The sequence below is a fragment of the Solea senegalensis genome, linkage group LG9 (assembly GCF_019176455.1).
Source record: "Solea senegalensis isolate Sse05_10M linkage group LG9, IFAPA_SoseM_1, whole genome shotgun sequence".
In the NCBI taxonomy this organism is placed as follows: domain Eukaryota; kingdom Metazoa; phylum Chordata; class Actinopteri; order Pleuronectiformes; family Soleidae; genus Solea; species Solea senegalensis.
This window is the reverse complement of record NC_058029.1, coordinates 12,239,852-12,267,231: the sequence shown is the minus strand read 5'-3', so window position 1 is coordinate 12,267,231 and position 27,380 is coordinate 12,239,852. Positions and strand designations below refer to the sequence as shown.

Sequence of the window (27,380 nt, the reverse complement as noted above, 5' to 3'; positions counted from 1 at the left end):
TTAATGTTGATGCAACTCTGAAATTAAAAAACAGTGTTACACGGATACGTTATGTCGAGGCGGATGAAAGGAAAAGAGCTAAAACAAGGCAAATGTCAGGAAATTGAGTAGCTTCCTCCACTTATGTCATGTTATTGTATTATAGTGACATAAGTTGTGTGAAAATAAGGGCGCTCCAGTCGCTTAGTAACACATGTTGATACAGAACACAATAAATACATAGTAAAATAACACAAATATGTTATTAACTTTAGTTTAGTCCTCCAGTTTTAAGCCCTTTTACTTTTAAACTGTTTACAAACAGTCTCGATATTTACAACTGTGGCTCTTGTTTCTTCCAGTTAAATCAAATCAAATTTAATTTGTGTATTCTGCATCACAAAGGGCTTAACATGGTGTGACATACTCTGTCATTATAAATAAAAGATTATTATTATAATGATACTACACTCACCAAAGTGAAAAAAAAAGTGAGTTTCAGCAACAGACAGACAGGTTTTTAAGTTGTAGATACCAGATTTACAAAAATACAACAAACTGTTTTATTAAAAATTGGAATAGTAATAATAGGATTAATAATATGGTTTTTTTTGGGGTCAATTCGAGCACATTTTCAAGGGTTTATCAGCATGGATGTGATTCTTTTGACTTAATCAGTGATTACATATTTTGTTACATAAGAATGTAAACCATGCAAAAAATAATCTCTTTTACAAAGCACACGTCTGATGTGCTAACATTAAAATACGTTCTTTTATGATCGTCCCCTGTGGGTTTAATCGAACTCTGCTGCAAATGGAATAGAATAGAATAGAATAGAATAGAATATACTTTATTAATCCCTTGCGGGAAATTCTTTCGTCACAGCGCTCCAGTGTACAAAGGTAACGAATATTATAGCAGTACAAAGGTAACGAATATTATAGCAAATAGCAAATCAAGTTTAAAAACTCTTACTTCTCATATTTCTCACTCTCTCTCTCTCTCCAGCTCAGATAGCACTAAGGTTCTCTCCTCCTAATCGTCTCTCTATGTGTGTCTGCAGGTGAGAAGTCCTACCTGTGCGACCTGTGCGGTTTCGCAGGAGGCACGAGACACGCCCTCACCAAACACAGACGTCAACACACAGGTGAGCACACACACACACACTCCCTGACCTCACATCGTACTGAATTCCAATCACATGAACACACTGATGCATATATTGGCCTCCATAATTCTGGACGGTGAGTGACACTTGAAAATCTGAACAGCCATATTTATTCCCACTCAGTTTTTGCAACAGTTTGCTGTCTTTTACTCATACACACACACACACACACACACACACACACACACACACACACACAGTGTGATGTGGTGCTGTCAGTGATAGGCATGTGTACCAGAATGGCTGACTGAATCTGAGATTTTTAATTTCAGTTATCATTTCACCATGTCATTCTGTCGCTTAGGGAAATTGCATTTTTCAGATAGAGTGTCAATAACGAGTGGGTTTTTTTTTAGAAATTGGGATAGTGAAACAAATGCTGTTCTTAACCGTTGTCTGGCAGGCGCCCAAGGATCAAGAATCTTGTTATAAATATTCATCTAGCTTTCCATAGTTCATTTTGTTTGCTCCTCACTTTCTCTGCTGTTCCAACACAGGAAAACCTCTAATTTCTGTCCTCCTCTCCTGTGTTGACATGTGTCAATTCCACTGATTTAGCTCCATATTCATATCTGGCGTCACGCAGCTGCGTGTGTAGGGACAGCTCTGTCTGTCACTGTGAGATTGTCGGAATTTATCTGACACAGGAGAGGCCACTGCAACTGCCAGTGTTTTTGTGTGGCTACAGTGACAACAGTGTACGTCCGTGTAGCAGATTTTCTCTGTTATATGTGGCGTCACAGTTATGTCAAAAGTTGCGGGAGCGGTAAAACGTGCTCGCGAGCAAATTATATCACTGCATGCGCACATCAAACATATGCTCCAATACGTGTAATTGTTTATTTGGAGTCAGAGCCATTTTATTGCAAATTCTGTGCTTCCGTTCTAACATTCCTCTCCGCTTCCGGAGGTCTTGTAGTGATAGCTGTCAATCAAATACAAGAAGTTCCTTGTGGTTGTCATCACATTGAAAGTGACCAATCATAAGAGGGTTGGTGCCCTCCTTGGGCTCCACCCCCAAACGGTCACCTTGTGCAAGCAGATTTCAACTACGCGAGAGCAGAAGCTGCACCGCGCGCTCAGCTTAGTTGTTTGTGTACGATGCGCGTGAGGATCGTTGTTGCGCGGTCGTGCGTTAATATCTGCGCATGTGCAGTGATGTGACTTTTAATGAGTTTGGTTGGCTGTGTTACATCCAAAAGGTGTTTTGATGAACCACATTAAAACATTTTTGAAGTAATGGAGCAAACCTTTCACTCATCTCAGTGTCATCTCTATCTGTCTCTTATCATTTTAACCTCTCTTCACTCCACAGGAGAAAAGCCCTTCAAGTGCCAACTCTGCAACTTTGCCTCCACCACGCAGTCCCACCTATCACGGCACAAACGTGTCCACACTGGGGAGAAACCATACCGCTGTCCCTGGTGCGACTACAGGTACTGGCTCATTGACGGGGGCCCGTGGATGGTGGTTCTGATGGCTGCTATCATGGCACTGATGATCAAGGGTGTGATTGGGGGAACTGGGCATGTTGCATGTGTGTCTGCGTGTCTGATGGTGAGGGAGCAGGTGGCATGGTAGCATAGTCTAGAAAGGTAGTGGTGGGGGGGTTTGTTAATGCTGGATGCTCTCTCTATCTCTCTGTATGTGTGTGTGTGTGGGAGAGAGACAATGAGAGAGAAGGATGAGTGGGAGAGGTGGAGGGTGGACAGGTCTAATCTCCACAGCATGGCTCCATCTCATCACTCTGCCATCATCAACAGGCCCAGCCAGATCCCCCGAACGCACATATACACACATGCACACACACACACACACACACACACACACACATGTCACCGTTACTGGCAGGTCCCTGTCATTAAAACACCATCATACCACATCAGTAATTACACAGGAAATTGTCGGTGAAATTGAAAAAGTTTTGGCTGGCGTTGCACATCTCCATCTCTCTCCCTCTCTCGCCCTCTCTCCCTCCCTCTCTCGCTCTCTCTTAACCTGTTCTTCATCATCAGGTTGTGGCAGAAGAGTGTGAAAGAGAATGATCTCAAACCCATCATTGGTTTTAGATGTAGTCTTCATTCGTTCCCCCTCCTCCTCTATGACAAAGTCATTTCGGCAGCTTGCTACAACTGCTCCGCTGCAATGGAGCGCTTTACTCATTTCATCAGTCTTTTGTATGCAGTCCATCTTTGAAAAACACACACACATCGACTGCTGAAAATAATAATTGCAGTTGGCTAATTTGGCAGTCACAGGATTATCTCACTCTCATGGTTCTCATGAAGTCAGGGTGTACTGTGCAAAAGTTGTTTTTATGTCCGTCAGTTTGTCTCATCATCGGCGTTCTTATTGGAATGATGTCACTGAAAGTTGGTCTAACATATATATATTAGCAAGCTGTCAATGAGTTCAACTCAATCAGTGTGTACATAATGCTCAGGTATGTCTTGAATAAACATAATATAATGGCATAATATACTTTTTCCACAGCTGATATTGTTTGAAATAGTAGAGCAAACACAGGTTTTACCGTTTTAAGGTCTTTAAGCTGTTAAAATATGTGTTATTTTGTTGTTTTGGACGAAGACATTTGCACAGTAGTGTATTTCTTAACTCCATTTAGGAATTTAAGATGCATAACAGATTATTTTTATGTTTTTGTGCCAAAGTAGCTCTGTATTCCATTCTGTGTGGCAGTTGGATGCAGACAGGACAGGACAGGCCTGATGTTTCCTCTGGTGTCACCATAATGCTGATATTGTTGGCTCTCTGGTGACATTTCTCAACAACTATTGGATGAAGCTTCACTCTAATTTTGTAAATAATTAGTAAAAGGTATTATTGTGAAAATGGGTAGACGTCCACATCTCCCTCAAGATGAATGACCACGTTTGGTGATTCCACGACTTTCCATCGAACACCTAATAAATCACATTACATTGACATTTTAAAAGGTTCAAATATTTTGGTTTATAACCAAGTAATACCAAAATCAAAGGCAGTCTGTTCTTGTACTAGCTGAGATGCTGAGATCACATTTTTTGTTTAACACATCACACACATGGTGCTTAAGTACATCATTGTCCATTCTTACAATGATTGAAAATATGTACCACTATAATATAACTCAAGATTGCAGGCCGATTAAGTCGTAATGTCTTATATCTAAAAGCTTTAAATGTAGAAATGTATCTTACAATATTAACCATGCTCCTCTTTTTCTTCTCTAACTTGAGGACCATTTTTGGTCCTTTATCAAACCTTTGCACCTTTACCAACATCCCTTATTAGAAAGATACTGTACATTAAACAAGCCAAATGTTCATGGCCTCTTTGTTTCAGCATTGATACTTAATGATCATCACAGATAGTGGCAAATGGAACAGTAAATTAGAAGCCCAATTAACATTTTGGAGGCCAGAGGGGTTCTGAAGGGTCCAGAGGGGAGGAGAGAGAGGGAGAGGGAAAGGGAAAGGGAGGAGGTTGGCTGGAGCAGGAGGGAGGTTGGGGAAATGCCCCGCTGGCTTACTAATGTGAGGAATTGAATATGGGGGCCTCAGATCGCCTTGAGGTGGCCCCGCCTTGGCCCCCATGTTTTTATACTTTGAATACATGTTTAAAACCCTGACGTCTCTGGTGGTTTGATGACAATAAGGAGCGACTATGAAATAAATATGATCAACAGTTCTTGCTTCTAGGAAATGTTTAGAGAATACAGTTTGTTATTAAAAAAAAATATCTGTAGTAAATGTTATGAATGACATTGTAGGCACCCACTTCATACAATGCTATCACCATCGTGGCTGCACGCTCCTCAGATGCATGTAAATGAGTCGGGAGTGAATGATCCATCAAATGCCACTCATCTCCTATTCAGACAGAGATAGATAATAGAGGGGGATAATTATAGCTGGGAATGGTGGTAGGAATATTCTAATGATATTGCGCAGGGCGTCCTGGGCTGTCAATTAATGGTGTCTGTTTGACTAGTCTTGGCTTTTTTTTTATGCACGATGCAAAAACTTCCTCACTTCGGCGTGTAAGGAGTCATTCGCATTGTTCGCAATGAGCAGTTTCTTTGTTCCTCTTTCTCTGCCTTAAAGTCACAGTGGCATCTTAAACAGTCTAATTGATATGTAACCTCTGACTCCTGCCATTTTACGCTCCTCCTGGGGGCGATTATTGTTTATTGAGTGCTGCTGCATTCATGTTTCTGTCTACCTGTTAAAAATACTGTTGCAGTGGCAGGTAATGGCGGCTTTGAGGATGACATCCTTACTGTCAGTGCCGGTGAGGTGTGTGACCTTGTAAAGTGAAGGGAGAGTTGTAGGAGGAGGAGGCGGAGGCGTTAATGATGATAACTTGGCCTCCTTGGCAGAGTAAGATCCAAATAGCACCGATGATCCAAAAACACCCCCCCACACACACACACAAAGAAACACATTTGAATCTCCTCTAACAAAGCGCCTCTCAATTACACCTCTCCCATTACCATACACTCGTTGAGAGGATGAATATGGAAATGGCTGAAGTAAAGGGGTGAGAGGGAGAGAGAGAAAAGGGGAGAGAAGGGGTGATATATCCATTGAGCACCAATATGGCTGAATCCCATGGTGAGTGCATGGATGGGGGAGGAAGTTGAAACAGTGTTAGACTAATTAATACAGTGTATAGTAGGAGGACTGGTGTGGGCTTTCACTAACTGTGACACCTGCTGACTCCTAAACGCACGTTGTGTTGTTTTAATATGACAATTACGCCATTACCATATCTGAGAGATAGCGTGGCCCCCCTAGGAATCCACCCGCGCTCTCTTTACAACCTTTTAGCTCCGCTTCAAATTTTTATCTTTTTATGCTGCCGCTTTCGAATAAAAAATCAGTTCACTTTTAGTAATAAATGCATTTTTTTAGCAGCATAATTTGCGTTAATTTATGAGCTTGTGACAGCTGAAATGTTTAAGTCTTTCTTCTTGTCATTATGCAGAAGAACAGTCAACAGATGTGGCCGTGATGCATTTGTGAACCTGTTCTCATTTTGCGAGAGAATGTGGATAACAACAAATTGGTGGATAAGTAAGTAAAAGTTTGTGGAAATGTTAAAGTTTAATTCCATGTTTATCCTTCAACGCCCAGCCTTTGTGTACTACTTGAATCCACTGTAAAACGATAGTTTTAAAATTAGGCCTTAGATGTGCTACAGAGTCTTAATTTCCTATTTTAAATGCTTGATATTAATTTCGGTGCTATTGCGAAGCATGTTACTTTGTTATTTTGGGAGTTTGCACTGTGGTTGATTCTCTTTTAATTGCCTCTACACCCTCTGTGGCTCTCGGTACAAATAAACACACACACACACACTTTATCTTTTGCTCGTTTGCAAAGAAACCCTAAATCATAGCTTTGTCTGAGTGAGGAAAAACTTAAACTAATCTCGTCGAATTATCAGTTGGTTTTGTAATTTGAAAAGGCTGTAGAAAACAGGTGATATAAAAGTGTTATTTATTCCCTTTTGGAGGCAATGGTGGCATTCAAGCGCTCTGTAATCGTCAGCATTGTGAAGAGCCCTCATTGTTAACCTCCTGGTTGTGCTTATGTATTTCATACAGTGTGAACACAGTGTGTACGCAGGGCCTCTGTTTAGGCCCCAGTGGATCCAGGCTGGACTGTGGCCCCATGATGGAGAGAGGTGTCTCTGCAAAAGTGAAAACAAATTCTCTCCTTGGCTGGCGTGAGCTATGGCACTGTGAGGCTTTATTGTCCCGGCCAAGGTGATAAGGGAGAGTAATTGCGTATTATACTGTCCGAGAATGTCAGGTCCAAACTGAGCACGAGTGCCCCATCCATCAACACATGATGGTGTGTGTTTATGTGTGTGTGTGTATGAAACTGTGTTCTACACCGCACATACTTGCTTGCATGATGCGCTAGGTGTGTGCATAGGTGCACATGTGTGTGGTTGTTTTTTTATTTCCTTGGATTTGTGTCTGTATATCTGTGCTTCTATTGACATTTCATAGGTTTGTTTATTTATTTATTTCTTTTGGTACAAATTGTGGTGTGTTCATTCATGGCTTCATTAAGACATGCGTATGTGTGTGTGTGTCTGTGTGTCTCCAGCAGGTTTAGATAGAGCCTGGGAGCAGGTCAGGCAGCATCATTAATCAGAACAGGGTTGTGTGTGTGTGACTCTCTGAGCTGACATCATTACATCCTACACCCTGCAGTAGCTCAGTGCCTGGCCTGCCCTATCTGACCAGCCCAAAGCCACACACACACACACTCACACTGGTTTCCATGACTTCAGAGGACATTGCATTGACTTACATTCATTTCCTGCAGACTCACTACAACCTTAATCATAATTGCTACTGGCCTAATCCTAACACTGACCCTAATCTTAACCTAACCCCAACCTCAGCCTAACTTTGAAACACGTATTTACCTTAAAATGTAGTCATTCACATTATGGGGACTTGATTTTTGTCCCCATAAGGAAGACAATTCTCCATAATGTGACTGTGTAAACAGATTCAGGTCCCCACAACATAAGGAATACCATGTACACACACAGGTTTGCACAGCTATCCCTTGAAGGACTCTCATTGACATTGTCAATTGGACAGCCTAACCAGAGCATTATCCCTTACCTTAACCCTACCCAGGCAATGCCTAACCCTAATCTTAGCCTAACCACAATTCAAATCTCAGCCCTAAACTTAACCAGTTCCTCAGTGAGGTTCTGTCTCATTAGGACCAGGTTTTGGTCTCCTTTAGGACTGTGGGTACTGGCAGAGTCAGTGTAAAAGGTCCTCAACAGGTAACCAATACACACACAAAGTACAATACTACATTTCCTACAATTGGAAATACATTCAGTGAGTCTTGAGATACTTTTAGTCACTCAGTATTCTTCCCCCTCTACTACCAGTGCTATTACACAGTAGCAGCATATCAAAAAGATGTAGATATTGTTCATATGGTAGTGTTTTGTAGTTTGCTTGTAGGCCTCTTTTGCAGATTAGTTTTTAGGCAACAAATGCTTTGAGAGTCTGTCCAAACACGGCCACTACCTCAGCTCCTTAGCCCTACTTGATTATTTCTAGTGTGTGTGTGTGTGTGTCATCATTGCAACAAAACAGAATGTTAGTAGAGCAAAAACTCATTTTCTTGGGAACATAGCCAAGCATTTATCTCGTGTTTCCCTGCTCACGACTCCGCATCTTTTAATCTTCGTCTACCTTTTTTATAAATCCCATAAAGGATTTTCCTCTCTGTTTGTCTCCCTTAGATCTAACTGTGCTGAGAATATCCGGAAGCACATCCTCCATACGGGAAAACACGAGGGCGTGAAGATGTACAACTGCCCCAAATGTAGCTACGCCACTAACGCCCCCATGGACTTCCGCAACCATCTGAAGGAGAGCCACCCTGATATTGAGAACCCAGACCTCGCCTACCTACATGCAGGTAACGTGCCCTTTGTTTGTCCCTGTGAGAAAATAGAAAAAACATGTGTTTCACAAACAGATTAGAATAGATTCTGTTGAGTGGTTGATGGAGTTCACTTGCGTGGAAAACAGTGTGTTCCTGAACATTTCAAAAAAGTTGCTGAAAGGTCTGGAAAGATCCATGCATCAAAGAAACTGGTGGCTAATAAGGTTATGATGTCTCTTGCTCTGCTGCACTTTTTTTGGTGCAGTTTTGTCCTTTCTTTGTTTTTTAGCCGTTGTTTAGAATCCATCATATTAATGACCTACAGAGTCACTGGAATGGTCCTGTAGGTGCCTTGCACCTCAACGGTAGCTGGGAGCATACAGTATAACATCCCCAGTTTGTAATGTGGGGGACATTAAGAAGTGTTCTCCAGTTTTAAGGATTGAACATAACACCCTCCTCAGTAAGATCCCTCCCCGATCCTCACATTCTCGTGTCTCTCGTACTGTGTTAATCATAGACCAAACAACATAAGAAATCATTCCACTGAATAAGGCTGAACGCTGCCCGGGCTCGATTATTCCACAGAGGTCAGATCTCACTGAATCCTCTGGTGTGTTTTTGTCGGTGTATCAAGTCGTGCCATTTAATGCTGATGGAGGGCACCCGGCCACAAAGAGGCAGCACTCAAAGATTGCTGGCCTATCCATCCCTGCCAATCACTCAGGACATAGAGACAGATGAAATCTGGGTCCTCCTCTATTGCTTCCTTTGTATCCCAGTGTTCTTCCTTTGTCCTTGAAGGCCACCAAATCCAATCGACAGAGTGCTTGTCCTTCAGGGTAGCAGAGGGGACAGCCTTTATCCTGTTATCCTTCTGACCTTACATGAAAGCAGGATTGTTGGAGGGGAGCATCATGAGAAAGAGGCCAGACCAGGGACATTACTGCAAAAAGGAAGCATTTTGGTGGCACTGTGGTTTATTTCCTATTGAAATCGAATGAATCTGAGCGGCGCCTTTGTGCTGACTCTGAAGTTTTGTTTTTAATTTCTGAAACCAGTCTAAATTCTATTCTTCGAAATTCAAGGTACCTTCTTCCATCTTTGATCCTCTTGACCTCTGAACCTCCCCGCACAACCTTTTTACCTTCAACTACTCGTATAAACACAAACCTCCCTCATATATTCCCCCATACTCACCTTTAACCAAAGCACACCTTAATGCCTTTTCTTACCCTTTCACCTTAAAAATGTCCTCACCTCTGTTTGTCCTTATGTATGGCTGGCCTTTGGTTGAAGAGGACAGCCTCATACATTCATTCATTTAGTTTCTTTGTTTGATCTATCAGGTTATATGAGAACACAACCGTTATGCCAAGTCTGGAGGGAGATTTGTCTTTGTGTCTAGGCTGGTGACATTCAGCCCAGCTCTAGTAGGAACTGCACATTGTGTGTTTCACTGAGTTTTCTGCGTGAAGGTCAATTCTTGTCCAGAACATGCAGTGTCTTTCAGTCATCTGGAGAAAGCATGACCTCCTCCTTTCACTCTCTTTTCAGTCAAGTGAAGTTTCATGTTTTTACAGATGTCATCTTGACATGCGCTTGACACGGCAGCTGATGGAGTTTCTTTACCGAAAGGAAAATATGACTGCATCTGTTTATCAATGCATTGCAATTGACCTTTTTTTGTTACATACGTTGTGGCACCGACTGGTAAATAAACATTGCAGATGATCGCCAAAAAGCAAAGTAAACTAGCGGTGGTTTGAAAAGACATTGAGAGTGCACTTGTGTTATCTTCCTCCTTCAAAAGAGGGAAAAGGGAGGTCGTTGTGGTAGCAAAAAGAGCAGTGTTTCATCTAAGTAGACAGAACAAGACCAAAAGAAAGAGACAGGGGAAAAAAAGATTAAGAAGGTAGATGTTGAATTAACCTGCTTGTGATTGCTCTCTGTCAGAGTGGCACCAGGGCGAGCAGCGAGAGGCAAATCATCTGTGATGGCCCTTCCTACTCTTCCCCCTTTGAAAGACACAGATCAAACGCACCCTAGTCATGGGCCCTTGCAGCCCCTTGCGCTGTATTGATTGACACCCGAACGTCTCTGCTGCTCCTCTGTCTTTCCATATCACTCTCTCATTCTTGCTCTCTCTTCCGACACACACTCCCTCTGTCTCTCTCGCTTCCCTTCTTTATTCAGCGTCACACTTCGAATTAAAGCCCTTCTCAAGGATGAAAGCAGAGGTCCTTTGCAAACGAAGGAAGAGAGGGAATTGCATCCAGCAAGTGATGGAGGGGAATGATGATTAGAATTTGAGGGGGGAAAATAGAAAAACGAAGAGAGGTTAGATGTGTGAGAGGGAATGTTGCTGATAGGACACATTTGAATAAAATGGTAATGACAATAGTCTTCCCTGTGTGATATGCCAGACAAAAGTAACAGCATCTGTGTGATTTCTGCCGCAGAACTCCAGCTACAGGTTCCTCATAGTTCTGCAACTTTGCCAAATAGCCGTCCATTGAAACTTTCTGTCATGTTGAAATGTATTATATAGTATGTTCCCTTCTTTCTCTGACATCTCCCTCCAGCGAGGTCAGGTGTGGCTGCAGGGCAGTAGCTTTGTTCAGCTTCCTGTCCTGTCAAGTACCAAAAGCAATGTTTACACACACACACACACACACACAGGTTTGCACAGCTTTCCTTTTAAGGACTCTCATTGACTACCATTCATCTGGAAAGCCTAAAAAAAATTTACCATAACCAGTTCACCCTTAGTGCTTGCATGGGTGCAAATAATACACAACTCCCTATATGGACATCCTGGTTGTGTGTGTGTTTATAGGTCACATATTCAAGCTTTCAAAAATTTGTTTTTGTCTTCTTATGTGTTGTTGAGTCAGAGTTATGATTAATTTTTAGTAGTGATTATAAAGTGGCAGTAATTCATGTGCAGAAGTCACAAAATAGATTGTTTTTTTTTTGCTTTTTGTTCATAAATAGGAGCCAAGTGAACTTTGAACTGTGATGTATTTTGAACATTTTGAGTATTTTTGCTCAGGAGTGTTTATATAGTTGGTGAAAACGAAGAAAACAGTTTAATCAGATCACATAGGTTATGCTGAAAAAAAAGGATGTAAGACACTCTCTATATTGCACTTCTGTATATACTGTATACATTTTTACACAGTGATGAAAAAAAGCAGCTGAAATCCTCTGTGTTGTAAGGGTTAATGTCTAACCTTAACCCTAACCTGGTCACAATTCAAATATTTACAACTAAACTCAACCACTTTTCTAAGACATGAAGCTATGTCTCATTAGGACAAGGTTTTGGTCCCCATGAGGACTACTGGTCCTGAAAAGGTCCTAAAGATGTAACAAATGCAAGTACATACACACACACACAGGTGAGGTGTCGCCATTAGCTTTGTCAGAGCATCTTCATTCCACTATTTTTTTAATTGTGAAATATTTCCCTAATTTTCCACCAAGGTTATAATTGCGCGTCCTCGGGGCATTGAGATCAAATGCTTTGTAATTAGCTCACAGCGACTGAGTGCGCCAATCTGCTGCTGAGTGCCCTAAAAATGATAAAACAAATAAATAAATAAACTTCTTCAAGGCATTGTTGCTGCTTTATGCAGATTCTATATTCCTTAATAATGCATGATGGATGGCTACAGTAGAGGGCTAGGGGAGACCTGGCCTTGTAAGTGATGATCTTAATACACAGTTACAACCACAGGCAAATTCATTTGTTTGCATATATTTTTCTTTCCTTATTAAACAAATCTGTAAACAAATATGGATTTTGATGGCTTTTACTTAAGTTATGCATGTGCATGTCGGCCCAGCTTCCCTCCCTCACTTTCACCTTCTGTTCGTCATGTAATGAAACATTACTCTCCTGAGTTTTACGTGCGTATTGTGTTACAGCAGCGTGTTGCGGAGGACAGGTGTGTGTGTCATGCAAATGTGTCCTGGTATTCCAGCGCATATGACACTGTGTCGACGTTGTGAAAGAAGCCAAAGACACCGGCGTTAAAATCAACATCTGTTTCTAATAACAATGTGTTATATGTGACACGTTTCTTTGTGGGAAAAATATGTGGGGGGAAAAAAAAGCAACAATCACAGTTCTTTGAAAAACACCTATAGGACATCAACTCGTCAGTGTTAGTGATGAACCTGCGTCTTTGTGTCACCTTCCTTATGTTGCATTCATGTAATAGACATTCACAAAAAAGAAAAAAAAAAGAAAAAAGTCATTCAGTACGATGTAAAAGTCAAATGAACAGGGTGGCTCATTGTGCTGATGCTGTCACAGCGAAAATTTAAGTTATTGAGTTGTTTCTTACATAATCAACAAACAAGGAAAAAAACAAAAAGTCCAAAATACTTTAAACACCAGAGGAAGAAAAAAAGCAAAAGGTACCATTAGAGGTTAAATAAGACTACCTAACATTACCTTACATTACATTCATTTTATAATGATGACTACTTACAGTATAACATATTTAGAGCATTTCTTTTTTAAAACGTCTTCAATAACATTTAATATACAGAACGGTTTTCATATCCAATCTTTTAGGACGATGCAGTTTTCACACAATTACAACTTCAATACGAACAAAACATTTCCAGTGAGTGAATTGAATTGACTTGCTGTAGCCCAGACTGAACTCAAACCTTTATCTGGGTCCACGTGGACTTAAACCAGCGCTCGCTTAAGCATAACAGATCGAGAAGATTACTGCAGAGCCAGTTGTCGCTTTGCTTTTTCCCCTCAGTCAGATGAATTCACATGGCTATTTTGATTGTTCTTTAATCTGCAAGACTTTTAGAACATGGTATTATTTATTTATTTGTTTTAGTTTGTTTTGTTTTTTTTTGTTTTAAACCTGCATGTACTCAGTTCATTTGTAGGAAGTCCTGCGAGTGTGCGTTTCCTGTGTACCAAGGGCATTGCCGCCAGAGTCTGTGACCTATACAGCTCGACTGGCAGTGCTTTGTGTGTGTGTGTGTGTGAATTTCTTAATGCCACAGTATATAATTCGTCCTTCTAAATGACTGACTTTCCTTGTTGTTTAAAAATGTCAATTATGTAAAATATTTGATTAACACAACCCCAAGTTACCTGACTAATTACACTTACAAAAATATTCATCATATGCAGTCTTTCTGCTCTGCAAATGTAGACGCACTTTGTGAAGTGAAAGTAGTCGGCGTATGAAAGCTTTTGTAGTGGTGTATGTTTTGTTCCTGGTGTTGTTGTTATTTTGTCTATTTATTTTGACCACTTCACACAAAGCAACATCTGAAGGGTCTGCATGTATAAACTTGAAGTTTAGCACGAGCCACCATTGATGTGTTAATTGGCGAATTCCCTTATGGAGGAACACGTTTCAGCTTCACGTGGCCCTGAACGACTCGACTGAAGTGAATTGTTTAGAAGTTGACCATATCATTCTTCCTTGTCGCATGCTTAAATGTCCATCGTATAGAATTATTGCGCTATGTTTTAATATTTTCTCCTTTACATCGGCAGACTCCACACAGGCAGTCTTGCTTGAGATATTACAGTGGAGAAGCAGCTGCTCAATGCCAATTTGCCCCCATGAGACGTGCCACGAAGAGTGTGCGTTTGGAGGGTTAGCGAAGCGGTTTAGGGGGGAAAAACGCACACCGCCATGCATGCGTCTCAGTAAACCAGTACAGGGCCGGTCTGGGCAGAGTAAGCAGCGATTCCTGCATAATAACCTGCTCCAATGAGCGTGAAAACTCCCCCAACTGGCTGCATTTATCACACATCAGCCACAACAAACGGGCTTTTGTTTCATCCTCTTCCTCTATTCTCTTGCCTTTCTCCCAGCACTGATCTGAGAGCCTCCCCTCAGCCGTTAAGTGGCCATTCACAGCCTTAACTGACAAGTCCCATCCGATCAGTATGGAGACAGAGAGACAATAGGGTTCTGGCTGCTCCAAATGTGAAGTGATGTCTACAGTGTGTGTTTTTTGCCACCTTAAGGTCAGTGTGTGTTTTGTTTTTTTACCCAGATTGAAAAAGATGAGTGCCAATGTAGTGACATCATCACACTGGGCCAACCTCTGCATTCTGTCTGAGCCTCTGGACAAGTTCTGTCACTGTCAGAATTTTTTTTCAGACTGATTGATGACACCTGAATTATGCTCCCTGGTGTTGCAGTGGCACAGTTATGTTTGGTACTTGCTTATGTTGCACTACTCTCAAAGTTGCAGATGGCTTATGTAGGACACAGAATAACAGTTGCACAGTGTGATAAAAAGAAAGAGGGGAAAAAAAAAAGATGAAATTGTGCTGTCTTGTGGTATCGTCTGATCATGGCATTTGGAGCATTGGAGTTTGTAAACCGGGGACGCCAATGTTTGAAGTTTGGCACCAAACATTGTATTTTCTGAATCACTTTAAGAAGTTAATGAACAAATGCCCTAAAGACCGGGAAAAAAAAACGTTTCCTCGAAAGCTACAGTACCACTTTATTTGGATGCACTAGAGCACCAATTCCCCAGTGCGAATCAGAGCATCATTAATTTAAAACATTGCTTTTTAGACATCACCCATGTGTTTGTTTGTAATGATCCGATTGTTCATGTCAAATCTTCATTCTTAATCAAAAGATAAAGGCAAAGGCATTAGCTTTTTGTTTGCTAGAAAAGTGAGTACTGGTGTATGTTTTACTATGAACTTACAGACAGAAACACGCACAACTGCGATTGTACAAACACGCACACACACAAACACCGCCTGTGAGTGACGTGGAGGGGATGCTCACGGGCAGGGCTGCTCCTCCTGTATGGGACAGTGAATATGGGACCAGACAGGCCGCCGGCTCTTGTAAAGTCTCATCCATAATTCAATCTTCCTCCTCCCTCAATTCAGACACGCTGTACGCGCCCAGCTACAGCGAAACCCAAATCTGTCTGTGACAAAGAAAGGAAAGAAGGAAGCATTGAAAGTAAGGCGAGCAGGTTGTGAGACAAAGCTATGCTGGTTTTTCTTCAGTTTTAGCCCAGATTGCCCCATCTTGACCTTTACTTAGTCACCACCTCTCCAGTACCGACATGTTTTTCCTCGTCTACGTCCTCATTGGCTGAAGTGCACTTCTAAGATCTCCACCGTGACCTTTGCCCCTTTTACTGTGCCAAGGACCCTTGTCTTCCTCCTCGCCTCTCCAGCCCCCATGTGTCATTTGTTTGGTGGCTCTCCAAACGTCGCGGTATCTCTAATTACCAACAGACTCAACTTTCCAACTAAACAACCAATTACCAGCACTTTAGCCCAGCCCAGTCCCATGTTTCCTGATACAGTGGCCTTATTTCTCCCCTTCCATAATTGAATCCCCTGGCTGCTCATCAGTGGGCTAATTTAAGCCAATGTGCAGAGTTTGAAATCAGAGGGGCTGCCTATTAGACTATCAGACCCCAATTAAGTGCCCTCTTATTTCCGACATAACAAGCCACTATCACTAGCTTTGTTATTGTTTTTTCCCCCTTTCAAGTGCACTTTTTTAGGTACATCTGTGGTATCTGTAAAGAGGAGGAAAAAGGGAGCAATGGCACTGGGCCTTGGAAGTACTATGTCACCATGTGCACATTATAAATTGTGATAATATAATAATTTGATATCAAGGATGATATTGAGGCTGCATGGTAATGGTTTTATGTCGGGGATGTTATGATTAACTCTATCAATTGCTGTCAAGAATTTAACCGATAAAGATGTTATTAATGAATGAGTCAAACACGTTTATGTCTGTGGAGGTTCTCAGTCGTCCAGGTCATAGGTCACAGTCTTCTTCTGTAGTTAGCTGTAGGCGACTGGACTTGCTTGAGTTGAGTTGGGGGAAAAAACAGGTATTTAAACCAGTTAGTTAGAACTGAAAACATCTTCAACTCAACATCGTTTACTTTTGTTTGTTCCTCTGGACCTCACAAATCGTGTTGTGACTATTTATACCAGCAGAACAAAACGTGAAGCTAGTCGTAGCGGCCTCTGAGCTGCTCCTTCGCTGTGACATAGCACCGTAACTTGGGCAAAGGACAGTGATGCTTCAAATGCATCAAACAGCGCTGAAACAGAATAAAAAAATAAAAATAAAAAAAATCCTCCATGACAAACTCTCTCCTCTTGATGTAAATCCTATTAACTGGTGGAAAGAATACTCACCAGCTTTACCCCCTCATTTCTTTCATTTATTGATAACAATTAACCGACAACTGTTTATTAACCTATTCAACTAATGTTAAGGAAAATGTATGAAATGTGCAACTTTAATGTAAAAATCACAAACTCTGTGGAACACATGACAGATAGTCAAGCATCTCAGTAACATATGAGAGAGCCGGTCTTAATATTTTACAAAGATTTTCTTTCACATCATTTAGGTTCAACAAGTGCACATAACTTAAAAAAAAACCTTTGGAAAATTTATGGAGAGTGAAGGCTTTAAAAAATTCAAACATCCATCTTCTGCTGCCACTTGGGCCGGCCAAAATCTGATGTGGCCTAATGCAGCTTAAACTTGACAAATAGATTTGAAATGGAAAATGTTCAGAGACAAATGCCCTCACACCTCTTTCTCCCTCTCACAAGTAAAGAATATCTTACTTTTTTCTTTTTTTATTTTCTTTTCTCGTGCTCCCTCCCTTTTCCTCTGTCCTGTCTCGGTGACTGGTGCAGCTGAGGAGAGCCAGAGTGTGAAAGAGGCCCACAGAGGGCTGATGAGGACTGTCTGTGCAGAGAGTTTTTCGAGTCTGGGACTGTGTTTCTACTGCATTTGAGTGGATGTGTGCGCCTAAATGTGGGAGTGTGTGTGGTTGTGCGCGCGCGATACCAAGAAATAGACTGCGTGCGTGTCTCTGAGTCGGTGTGTGCATTTTTAGTGTTAGTGTCGACTCCCCATAGCCTAATTAAAGGGCGAGGAAAGCCACTCATGGGGAGATTAAACCTAAAAGGGTAAATTAGCACTCAAAAGGGGTGTGGCAAATTCACACATACGCACAGGCCATGAAATCTCCTCTGACACCTGTGGAAAAAAAAAGAAGAAGAAGAAGCAGCGAATAAGTGGGATAGGATAGACCGAGGAGGAAAAACTTTTGTGTTTCTATAGCAAGAGTGCTGCTCTTTATATATTTGTCGAGGTGGAGACATGAACAGCTGAGCACTTTATTCTTCTCAAGAACCTGTTCATTTCACTCGATTCATTCACATACATGAGATAAGTCGCTTCAGGGAAAAAAAAGAATCATCTGCCATGTGAATGTCGTTATTACAGTGCTGTAAAGGCATCCGTATTTTCAACTTAGCCCTTGCAAGAGCAGTGTTACTGTTGTCTTCTGAGGATTTAGGCAACCAGATATCCTGATTTTAGAAACACTGCATCCTTTGTGTTCCATACTACACATCAAGTACTTACATATCAAGAGCAGAATGTCGCTATGTGCTTCACAAAAGCAAACATGGAAGTGGACGTAAATGCAGACTTATGGAATAGAAGGAAATCACAAATTAACCCAGGCCAAATATAAACAGATGGGTTTTGAGCTGCAAGTTTTTTCACACTGACTGTATATCCTTATTCCGCAGGAAGAGTGTTTAGGAGCCACAACGTCAAAACCTTCCCTTCCCTGTTGCATTTTTTTTCCTTTTTTAAACATCCTTGCCACAGATTGAAAAGCACGGCTTTCTGTTATAAATTTGTGGTCTCTTAACCCATGTTGAGATGACATCATCGGGGTCATTTTCTCAGACTTTGAAATCTCCCTCCAGAGTCTCAGAGAGCATGACTGTATACAGCTGTTTTCACAGTCTGGGTCATTCTCATGATGAGGCGAAGGACTTGGTCTGTAAATTGATGCAATGTCCCTCTGTACCCTATTACATGCTATATATATACAGAATATATACTGGGTTTTGTGAAATACCAAAAAGAGAGTCCTCCTTTATTCATTCAGCACTGGAGATGACTGGTTTTAATTCAGTGACTTCCGATTTGTGTCGGGGAAAAGACGAGGTTTCCGCGAGTGGAGCGTAACGTTGCGTTTTCAAGCAGACTTGCATGTGGGGAACAGATGAGCGTCATATCGTTGCTCGTTTCATCTCCTACAAATATCCCTCAGTTCTAACAGTGTGCATTAACGCCCAGGGCTACAATGATATCGCTGTCTGTTCATCTTTCTTAACCCCCTTTGCTCCTCCCTCACCACATCAGTCTCTCTCTGCCACTTTCTCGTGATGCCGTGTATATCTGTGCGTCTTATAATCTCTTAACATTTTTGGTGGAGTGTGTGTGTGTGTGTGTGTGTGTTGAGAGTGAGTGATGGGACTCTGGGCCAGCAGCTGAGCTCTGCCATGCTATATGTCTCTCTATCTGTTTTCCCGTCTGTCTGTTGAGCTTCTTCTGTGTTGTCTCTGCTCTCTGTTTGACTGCTATCAGACAAGTGTGATGTGTGTGTGTGTGTTTGTCATCTGTCAGTGTCTTTTTTTTCCCTTCTTCTTCTTCAGAATCCAACATCTAACAGAGAATCTCAGGCTGGCACCCAGACATACTGTATAAAGATGCATACACACACAGTTTCACACAGAAATTCATCTCCAGCCTTATAGTTCTTTGCCCCCAAGGACTGTGTGTGTTTGCCCGTGTGTGTAAGACATTTCATATGTGTGTCTGTGTACACACTCTTGCATGTCTTTCTGTTTGTGGGTGTAAGAAAATAGATCTTGGTCGTGTCACGGCCGGGCCTGGAGGCACAAGAGGCTTTAACGGATGTCTCTCTCAGTAAAACACATGCACACACACACACACACACACGCATACACACACATACACACATACACACAGGTCTCAGACCCCTCTCCTTCCTGGACTCGCAGTGAGGAATACAGATTCTGGCTCCTCTCTAGATAGTGATCAGCCTCGCCGTGGCTTCAGAAATGCTATCTTCACCGGTCGGCTGAATTGATAATACTCCCCCCTACGCATTTTATTACAAAGGCCCAGTTTGTAAAAAGGTAATCATTTACTGTTGCTACTATCTCCCCTGAGCCATACATCTTCTGTCTTTACAGGACAAAGTTCTCCTACTGTTACCGACGTTGTTTTTTCATATATATATATATATATATATATATATATATATATATTTTTTTTTTTTTTGTTTGTTTGTTTTTTACTTTGCCGTTGGGTGTGCAAACGGCTACTTTTAGGTTTATCGTCTCTCACTGCCTCCGAGTTTTAGACATGCAACAGTCTCCCTGGTAGAATTAGATCTTTTTGTTAATGTATTTATTCTGTGTGTGTGTGTGTGTGTGTGAGTGTGTGTGTGTGTGTGTGTGTGTGTGTGTGTGTGTGTGTGTGTGTGTGTGTGTGTGTGTGTGTGTGTGTGTGTGTGTGTGTGTGTGTGTGTGCGTGCGTGTACAGGGACAGAAAGACTGAAAATGACAGTGAATGAGTGACTAATCCCTTTGGGCAAATAGCGGAATTCACTACCAAGCACCCAAATCTCATCATTTCAATTATCATATTTATCATATTTTCCTCTCGGCCTTAATGCTGTCTCTCTCTCTCTCTCCCTCTCTCTTCTCCTCCCTCTCCCACTGCTCCTTCCTCTGTACATTAATTTATTTCTTCCCTCCACTGCTCTCCACCGGCGACATGTGAGCCTGCCAGTAATGTTGATTGACAGCACTCAAGTGGCCTACGGAAAAGCAGCTCATTTTTTTTTCCCTTTCCCTTTTTTTTTTGGTCAGATGTTGTGCTGGTGATGCCGAGGCCTTATCAGGAAACCCAATTTATTGCCGTTTCTTTGGGCGAAAAGGGTTGCCACTCACCCTGACTGACAGCTCTCAGATTTGCGAGCTGCAGTGCAGGGATTTCCTTAAGTTGTTTTCTTTTTTCTTCTACTGGAGATCTCTCTGCCACACATGGACGTACGTACGTGTACACACTTTGTACACAGACACAAAGACATTTGTGGCAGCTGCGTTGCCTCCTCTGCAAACCGTTTTGTTTTCATCTGACCTTGGCGGTGCTTTTTGAGTGACGGACAGCAATCCCGGGTCCTTCTCCCCACGTAGCGGGTCGGGTTCAGCTCTGTGAACATCTTTGTTTGGGAAATTGTTTTACTCTCGGGGAGGAACTAAGGGCAAAGGAAATAAACAGTTAAAGGAAACACTGGCTCGAATCATGCAGGGATTGGTATTTCTCTTGTTTTATGTTTTATGAGTGAATGGAAAAACATGTTTGTTTTCTTTGCTGAGAACATTTCATGTGGGATTACAGGCATGTGTGGATTGATGTTTTCATCTTAACTCTGTGTTTTTTTTGCATTTTCTCTCCGCCGATGTGTGTATTAAGGAGTCTTTTGTTTGAAAAGACATCTATGTATGTCATCAAGTGAGAGTTTGTGTGTGTGTGTCGCTGTCTGCGTATACATGTGATGTTCGAGTGTGTGAGCGTGTTAGCTTGCGTGCATGTGCACGCATGACCTCCGAATCCTAAAGCTTATCGTGGCGGTGTTCCACATTATTGATAGCAAGCGGAGATATCGACAGGCCAAGCGCCGGCAGCTTCCAGCAGCGCCGGCAAGCGGGATGGGACTTTGATATGACATATTGTGCGTCTCAGCACAAGCCATAAATAATTCTGACACGTTTTTGTATGCATGGGAAAGTCCTTGATTCAGCCTCCCATAAAAATAAACTTCTATTATGGAAGGTATTTGTCAAGTGGGTGCGTGATGGATGGCCCAGCGTTTACCCCGTGGCAGGACGATGGGTTATGGATGCCCGCCGCCCCTTGCCGGGGGAGGAGTCGCACCCAGCAACGCTGACACCAGAGTAATTACTGCCCTTCTCACCACGGCAACGGAGGGAGGGAAGTGGAGGAGAGATGAGGGCAGAGGGGTAGGGGGGTGGGGGCTTTATATACACACCTGCACCTCCCTCCAGCACTTGCACCACACTGTCCTGTAATGCCACCAGCTTAAGTGACAAGGGTCATTGGAGGATTTAAAGGCTGAGATGATTGGACACAGACGGACAGTTGGGCGGACGTAGAGAGGGAGAGACACTGTAAATAGATAGATCTGTATATTGATTGGCTGATTCACTGATTGATTGATTGATCTACAGGAGTGACAGCCTCAATCATTCATCTAGAAGATTACATTTTAGTGCTTTTGTGAACAAAAGGAGCTTAATCTGAGGGCAGTGTTAGTGTCACTGCCTCTTCGTATAAAACCACATTTCTCATCTATTTAAACATTATGCCAGTTTTGACTAAAGATTTCATGTCTTTCTCTCCCAAATAAATTACACAAATAATTCACATAAGTAACATTAGATAAAATACCTTTGAATACATTCACAAACCTATGCATTCTCATGTTCATGAATATATACAGGAATTTTTGTCTTAATGAGCAAATTTTTGTGTCAATCTGTGAGCCCAGCAGCCAGATTGAGCTCAGGATGGGTGCCATCTGAGGAGGAGGAGGAAGGTAGGCGTGGAGTGAGGAATGGGTGAGAGATGGATGCTCTCCTGACTGCCACTACCTCTAGATCCCTGTGTAGGTGTGCAGGTGGTCAGGGTAGGGATACACACACACAGAGGCAGCCCGTCTGGGGGAGTGACACCTGTTCACTACTGCCCATCCCTTCATCCTTACATCTGCCTCGCTTCCTGTGCCTCAACATTTCCCTCCCTGCTGTCTTCATCGCCTTCCCGTTCGTCCTCCTTAGCATGGAGGAGAGACGTGTCACAACAACCCTGGGGATAGTGAGTAGGACCGGTCCAGATGTTGTCACATGCGAGCAAAGACGGAACAAACCCATACAATTACTGTGACATCAGCAGATTGCTTCGGTGTCGCTGAGAGGGTGCTGAGAGAGATGATTGGTACAGGATGGTGTGTGTGAATTAAATTCACACACACTTCTTCAAAAGCACAGGTGAATACAGACCAAAGGTATTGTTCTCAAAATAGTTTGTGGCGTCACCAGAAAATGTTGTTTTTTGAAGAGCTGGTTGAGTTGCAGTCCATTATATTATTGTCTAACAGTTTTTACACCATATTCAGATCCTCACTGTCAGTCTGTTGCAACCTTCGATGTGATCATAGTTCTTGCTATTTGTGTACATTTTATTGTAAAAGAAAAAAAAAAGTCTTTTCAAAAGAAGGTCATTATTTTCATTCTCTTGTATGATAGGTGTTTATCACACTCGATCGCTGATACGCTGTTAGAGAGGGTTAAACCTCTGATGCGTCCACTGCATACTAATGCGGACTGGAGCAGACAGTATTAATAAATGCTTGTATGCATGGATTGGGCCTTGTTTAACCTGGTAACCCTCTCACAGGGTCCAAATAGGTGGATTGCAACTGCTGTTGGCTGCTACAGAAAGGAGGTCACGGAGAGGAACGAGCCTTGGTCAATAGGCTTAGAATACCATCAGGGACTATTGATTGTGGTGGACAGTGAAGCCAGCTCTGCACTAATTGTTTCTTTACTAGCCTGTGGCAAAGACAACAGTCATGGGCAGGGACTCATGAATCTTACATCTGTTTTGTTGCGAAGGCACTGGGAGTTAATCACCTTTGATTACTGAGGGGTTTGTGTGTATACAGTACATGTGTGTGCATGGACGTGTGGTAGTGGGGGAGGGTGTTTCTGATACAGATAGGTTTTAATGTAACGGTGGGGTGAGTTTTCACTGTTGCTTTTTAAGGTGGCACTTGAGAGAATTTGTTAGTCAGTTGTTTTAGTATAAAGCAGTCCAGTCTTGTTTGCTCATTTGGGTCCTCTGGGTTTTTCATTTTATGTGTCTGAAGCCTCTTTAAAAGGCACAATATGATTCCAACACCTGAGTCACAGAAAGAAAAGAGTGACAGGAAGGCCATGGGCTAAAAGCGAATAACTCAGACAGATGGAGAAATTGGGCCGCTGTACTGGACAGTAGTTAGCAGAGGATCCGTATTTTGCACATCTATTCACTCAAATTGTAATTATGAATTTCAATGTCAATATGTACATTTGTACACATCATATCAACTCAGAGGCATCCCAGCTGTCCTTTAAACCATGTTTTTCATACACAAAGGCTAAGTGCAGATTCCCAGGCTGAAGCAACTATCTGATTTTTTCAGGGCTGTGTCGACACAGACGCATCCAATTGCCAATTCCGATTTTCAAATCAGATGTGCGTCTCTATGTTATGTGGTCCTAGATCAGATATGGTCATATGACATGAGTGATGATATCAGAATCCATGCAGCTTTTTGCCGATACATGCTCTAAGTGCTGAGTGTTGTCATTCGACATGCCCCTCTGCTGCATGGTAAAATCAAACAACAATGGAAAAGCTAAATCTCCCTCATTTGCGGTGATATCTTCCGTTTTCTATTTTCTTATTTTACATATCTCTTCATTCAAAAATATGGCCGTTTGCTGTCGTTGATGATGCGTGCAAAAAGTTATGTGTGTGCATGCTTGCTGTGTTAGAGGGCGGTCACATTCAGATGCAAGGCATTCGTAGTCAACAGTGCAAACTGTCAAATATGAATTAGATTTATATACGCTGCGGTCGCTAATCTCAACGTAGCCATAGTGCAGTTGACTATACAGTCACCACTTTAACTAATACTGCACAGTTTCTCTTTGCTCGCCTGTTTGTCCGCTGTGATACAAATGTTACTGTATCTCCCCCTCATTCAGTCCTGCCAGTATCAGTTTTACTGGCGTTGTGCATCTTGTCAGGGTTTCAGAGGGCAGTGTCCAGTACAGGAGTCATATCTGCAATTCTAACCTCTGCTGCAGTAGCCAGGCTGAATTCAGCTGTGTACGGTTTGTTTATTGCGTACAGCAGCAGAGTTTGTTTGTGGCCGGCTGTCAGAGCGGCCAGCCCGTTGTGATGAAAGACACTTGGACCTTCCCATCCATTTCACATTTGCTCCAATCAATTATTCAACAGGACAGCCAATTAAAAATGAGGGAGAGCGGTCAGGGCCTCGCCCCCCGAAGGCCGTCACTAGACAACTCTCTCCGTGAATAATTGGTGCAATTAATTTAGCATTGAGCAATAAAGGAGTTCTCACTCTCCTCTCTCCCTCTATTTCTCTCTCTCATCCCCCCTGTATACTGCAGAACCTCTGAGAAAAAAAAAAAAAAAGAAACAGCCATTACAGACACACATCACCGTAACACACACACTGCAGCAGTAGTTAAGTAGACATTCAGGAACAGTTGTATAACATGCAGGGATGCAGGTGATGCCAGATCTCCCAATTGAAATATGCACTTCTTTCCCTCAAGATAATGTTCAGCGTACTGAAGTGAAAGTATTTAGCATGTGAAGGCAGAGACCTGGAAAAATGACACATCTTTTTGTATGTTAGTGGATGTTTTCTTTGTAATGATCACCAGCTGGAGGTAATGCTTTATCTGGCTTGTTATTTTACAGCCATATCACTAGAAATGTAGTTCCATACATACACTAACAAAAACACAGCTGTGCCCTCTGGAACACACACACACACACACACACACGCACACATTTGTAGGACGCAGCGGGAGAGAATCTAAACTAGGTTTCAGAACCTTGCTCAGACCATAAATTATTGCCATACAAAGGAATTATTCTATTTACTTGATTCTATACATTCCTCTGTCTTTATTGCTCCTTATCTGCAATTATGGTTAATTTGCTGCTGCCCTCACAAGATGGTGCCTCTACCAGTAATGGCACTGCACACGCACACACACACACACACACACACACACACACACACACAGAGTAAACAGACGCCACAGGAAGAGGGTAATAGTGACAGCTAAATTCCACAATAGTTTTGATTTATTCAATCACAACAAAAGTATTATGACGGACCAAACCCTCTCTTCACCCCCGCTTCCTCTTCTTTCTCCCCCCCCCCACTCCTTCCCCCTTTTATCATCCTCTCTTTATTGATCATTCTCTAACTCCTGGTGTAACCTCCTCCTCCTCCACCGCCCACCTCCAGGAACAACCTCCACCCACCTCTTTTGATAGCCAGATTGACAGTTGAGTAATTTCACTGTCAGCGCTGACTGACACATGGTAATGGGAAGACGTTTCAGAGCAGCATTACAACACAAAATAATTTCCAATTTACCGCTCATCAAAAGCACCCTCACACAAAAAAAAGGGAGAGTAAGAGAGGGATGGCTAGAGAGTGAGAGAGGAAAGGAAGAGGGGAGGAGGAGGAGGTGGTGAGGGGAACACAACAGTGGATTTATGGCTTCAATTACTGATATTTCACATTTAGTTTAAAGCGACATGTTTTTGTAATGTGACAGGCTTCACTGGATTTGAAAACCTCTCTTCAGACCTCTCCACTCTCTTCTTCTGTTTTTTCCCCATCCATTTCTCTCCCTTCTTGCTGTGGAGATAATAAAAGGCTGAATCAAGGCGGGGGGGGAGAGAGAAAGAGAGTGATAGCTGTGACTCCTGAGTGTCTTTAGAGAGGCAAGGAGGGAGGAAGACAAGGCCTGAAGCTTTGATGTAGATGGATTTGACTGCAACCCACCCCATCATACCAGGTGGGCCTCAATCGCTGCTCCACCTGCCACTGGTGGGATTTACAACTGTACCTCACTTATCATTGATGGACCTAATCTACACCATGGTGGGTTTCTTTTTCTTTTTTTCTTCTCCCTTGCTACTCCTGGATTGGCAGGTTATTCATGTCTGAGAAGAGTAAGGGCCATATATTTGTTCAGATTAATGGCACAAAGCAGTCATTTCTCGAAGTGCCATGTTGGGGTTTTTCTTTCCTTTTCCTGCTTCATCTTTGTTTTTGTCTTTTCTTTACTTAATTGTTTTGCCATGCAATGCATGTGGAGGAGAGGCTCTGCTATGCTCACTGGCATATCAAGCAGCAAACCACACTTTTGGTATCAAGACTGATTGTGTGTTGTGTTTTGTTTTTGTTTTTGCTGATGACCTGCTCTGACGCTGTGCTGCTGAATTTGTCTCAAAGTTTTTTCTGTCTTGCCTTTATTCCTCTCCTTCACCATGTCTATATAAATAGAAAAAAATATCTGATGATGATGATGCCCGGAAGTCAGAAGCCACAAGTCAAGTGCTTTTGCCCATTTTTCAGGAATAACGTTCAATATACTGCATGTTAAAATAGTGTATTAACAATTTATAATGAAGAAAAACAAAAAGCTTTATTTAAAAAAAAAACATCGTAGTTGTTCATGAACACCAGATTATTTGCGTGTTAAATTGAAATTTGAACAGTATACAACATATTTAAAGTGACATTTGTGTCGGGCGGTTTTCCAACTCTCATATCGATGAAGTGTTACAGAGAATACAGAAAAACAACATGTGTGTCCTTGATCCACCGTGCTCCTACTGCATGGTACAAATTGTTGACTGCAACTTGAAAGACACAAATGGAATCTTTATTTTTTTGTTTTTTATATTTTCATACCTATCAAACAAATAATTGACAACCGTGAGTCTGAAAGTCATTTTCACAACTTGAGAATCACAGCGATCTTGGCAACAGATATTTAGCATTTTTATTTCTCAGATGTTCCTGTTAACACTTGTGTCCCTCAGGTGTTTTTCAGATGGATTTATTTGTATCACAAGTTGAATTTAGGCACTGATTGTTGTGTGAGAGAAAATTAGACTAGATTGTAGCCATCAGTTACAATTTAAAAAAAGCTTTTATTTTAACCGTACTATTTAGTTTGGTGTCAG

General features: G+C 42.0%; 1 protein-coding gene across 2 annotated transcripts in view; it reads left to right on the top strand.

Annotated features, from left to right (window-relative positions):
• Positions 1-27,380, top strand: part of znf407 (zinc finger protein 407) — a 140,920-nt gene that overhangs the window by 91,175 nt on the left and 22,365 nt on the right. Inside the window, exons 7-10 of one of the 2 annotated variants that reach the window (XM_044034433.1) lie at positions 1,046-1,129; positions 2,466-2,586; positions 8,444-8,622; positions 14,459-14,680. In XM_044034433.1, the coding sequence (XP_043890368.1) occupies positions 1,046-1,129; positions 2,466-2,586; positions 8,444-8,622; positions 14,459-14,469 (395 nt within the window). In that variant the 3' untranslated portion in view covers positions 14,470-14,680. Of the gene's footprint in view, positions 1-1,045; positions 1,130-2,465; positions 2,587-8,443; positions 8,623-14,458; positions 14,681-27,380 lie in introns of those variants that run through there. The other variant, XM_044034432.1, reaches the window with a different exon arrangement.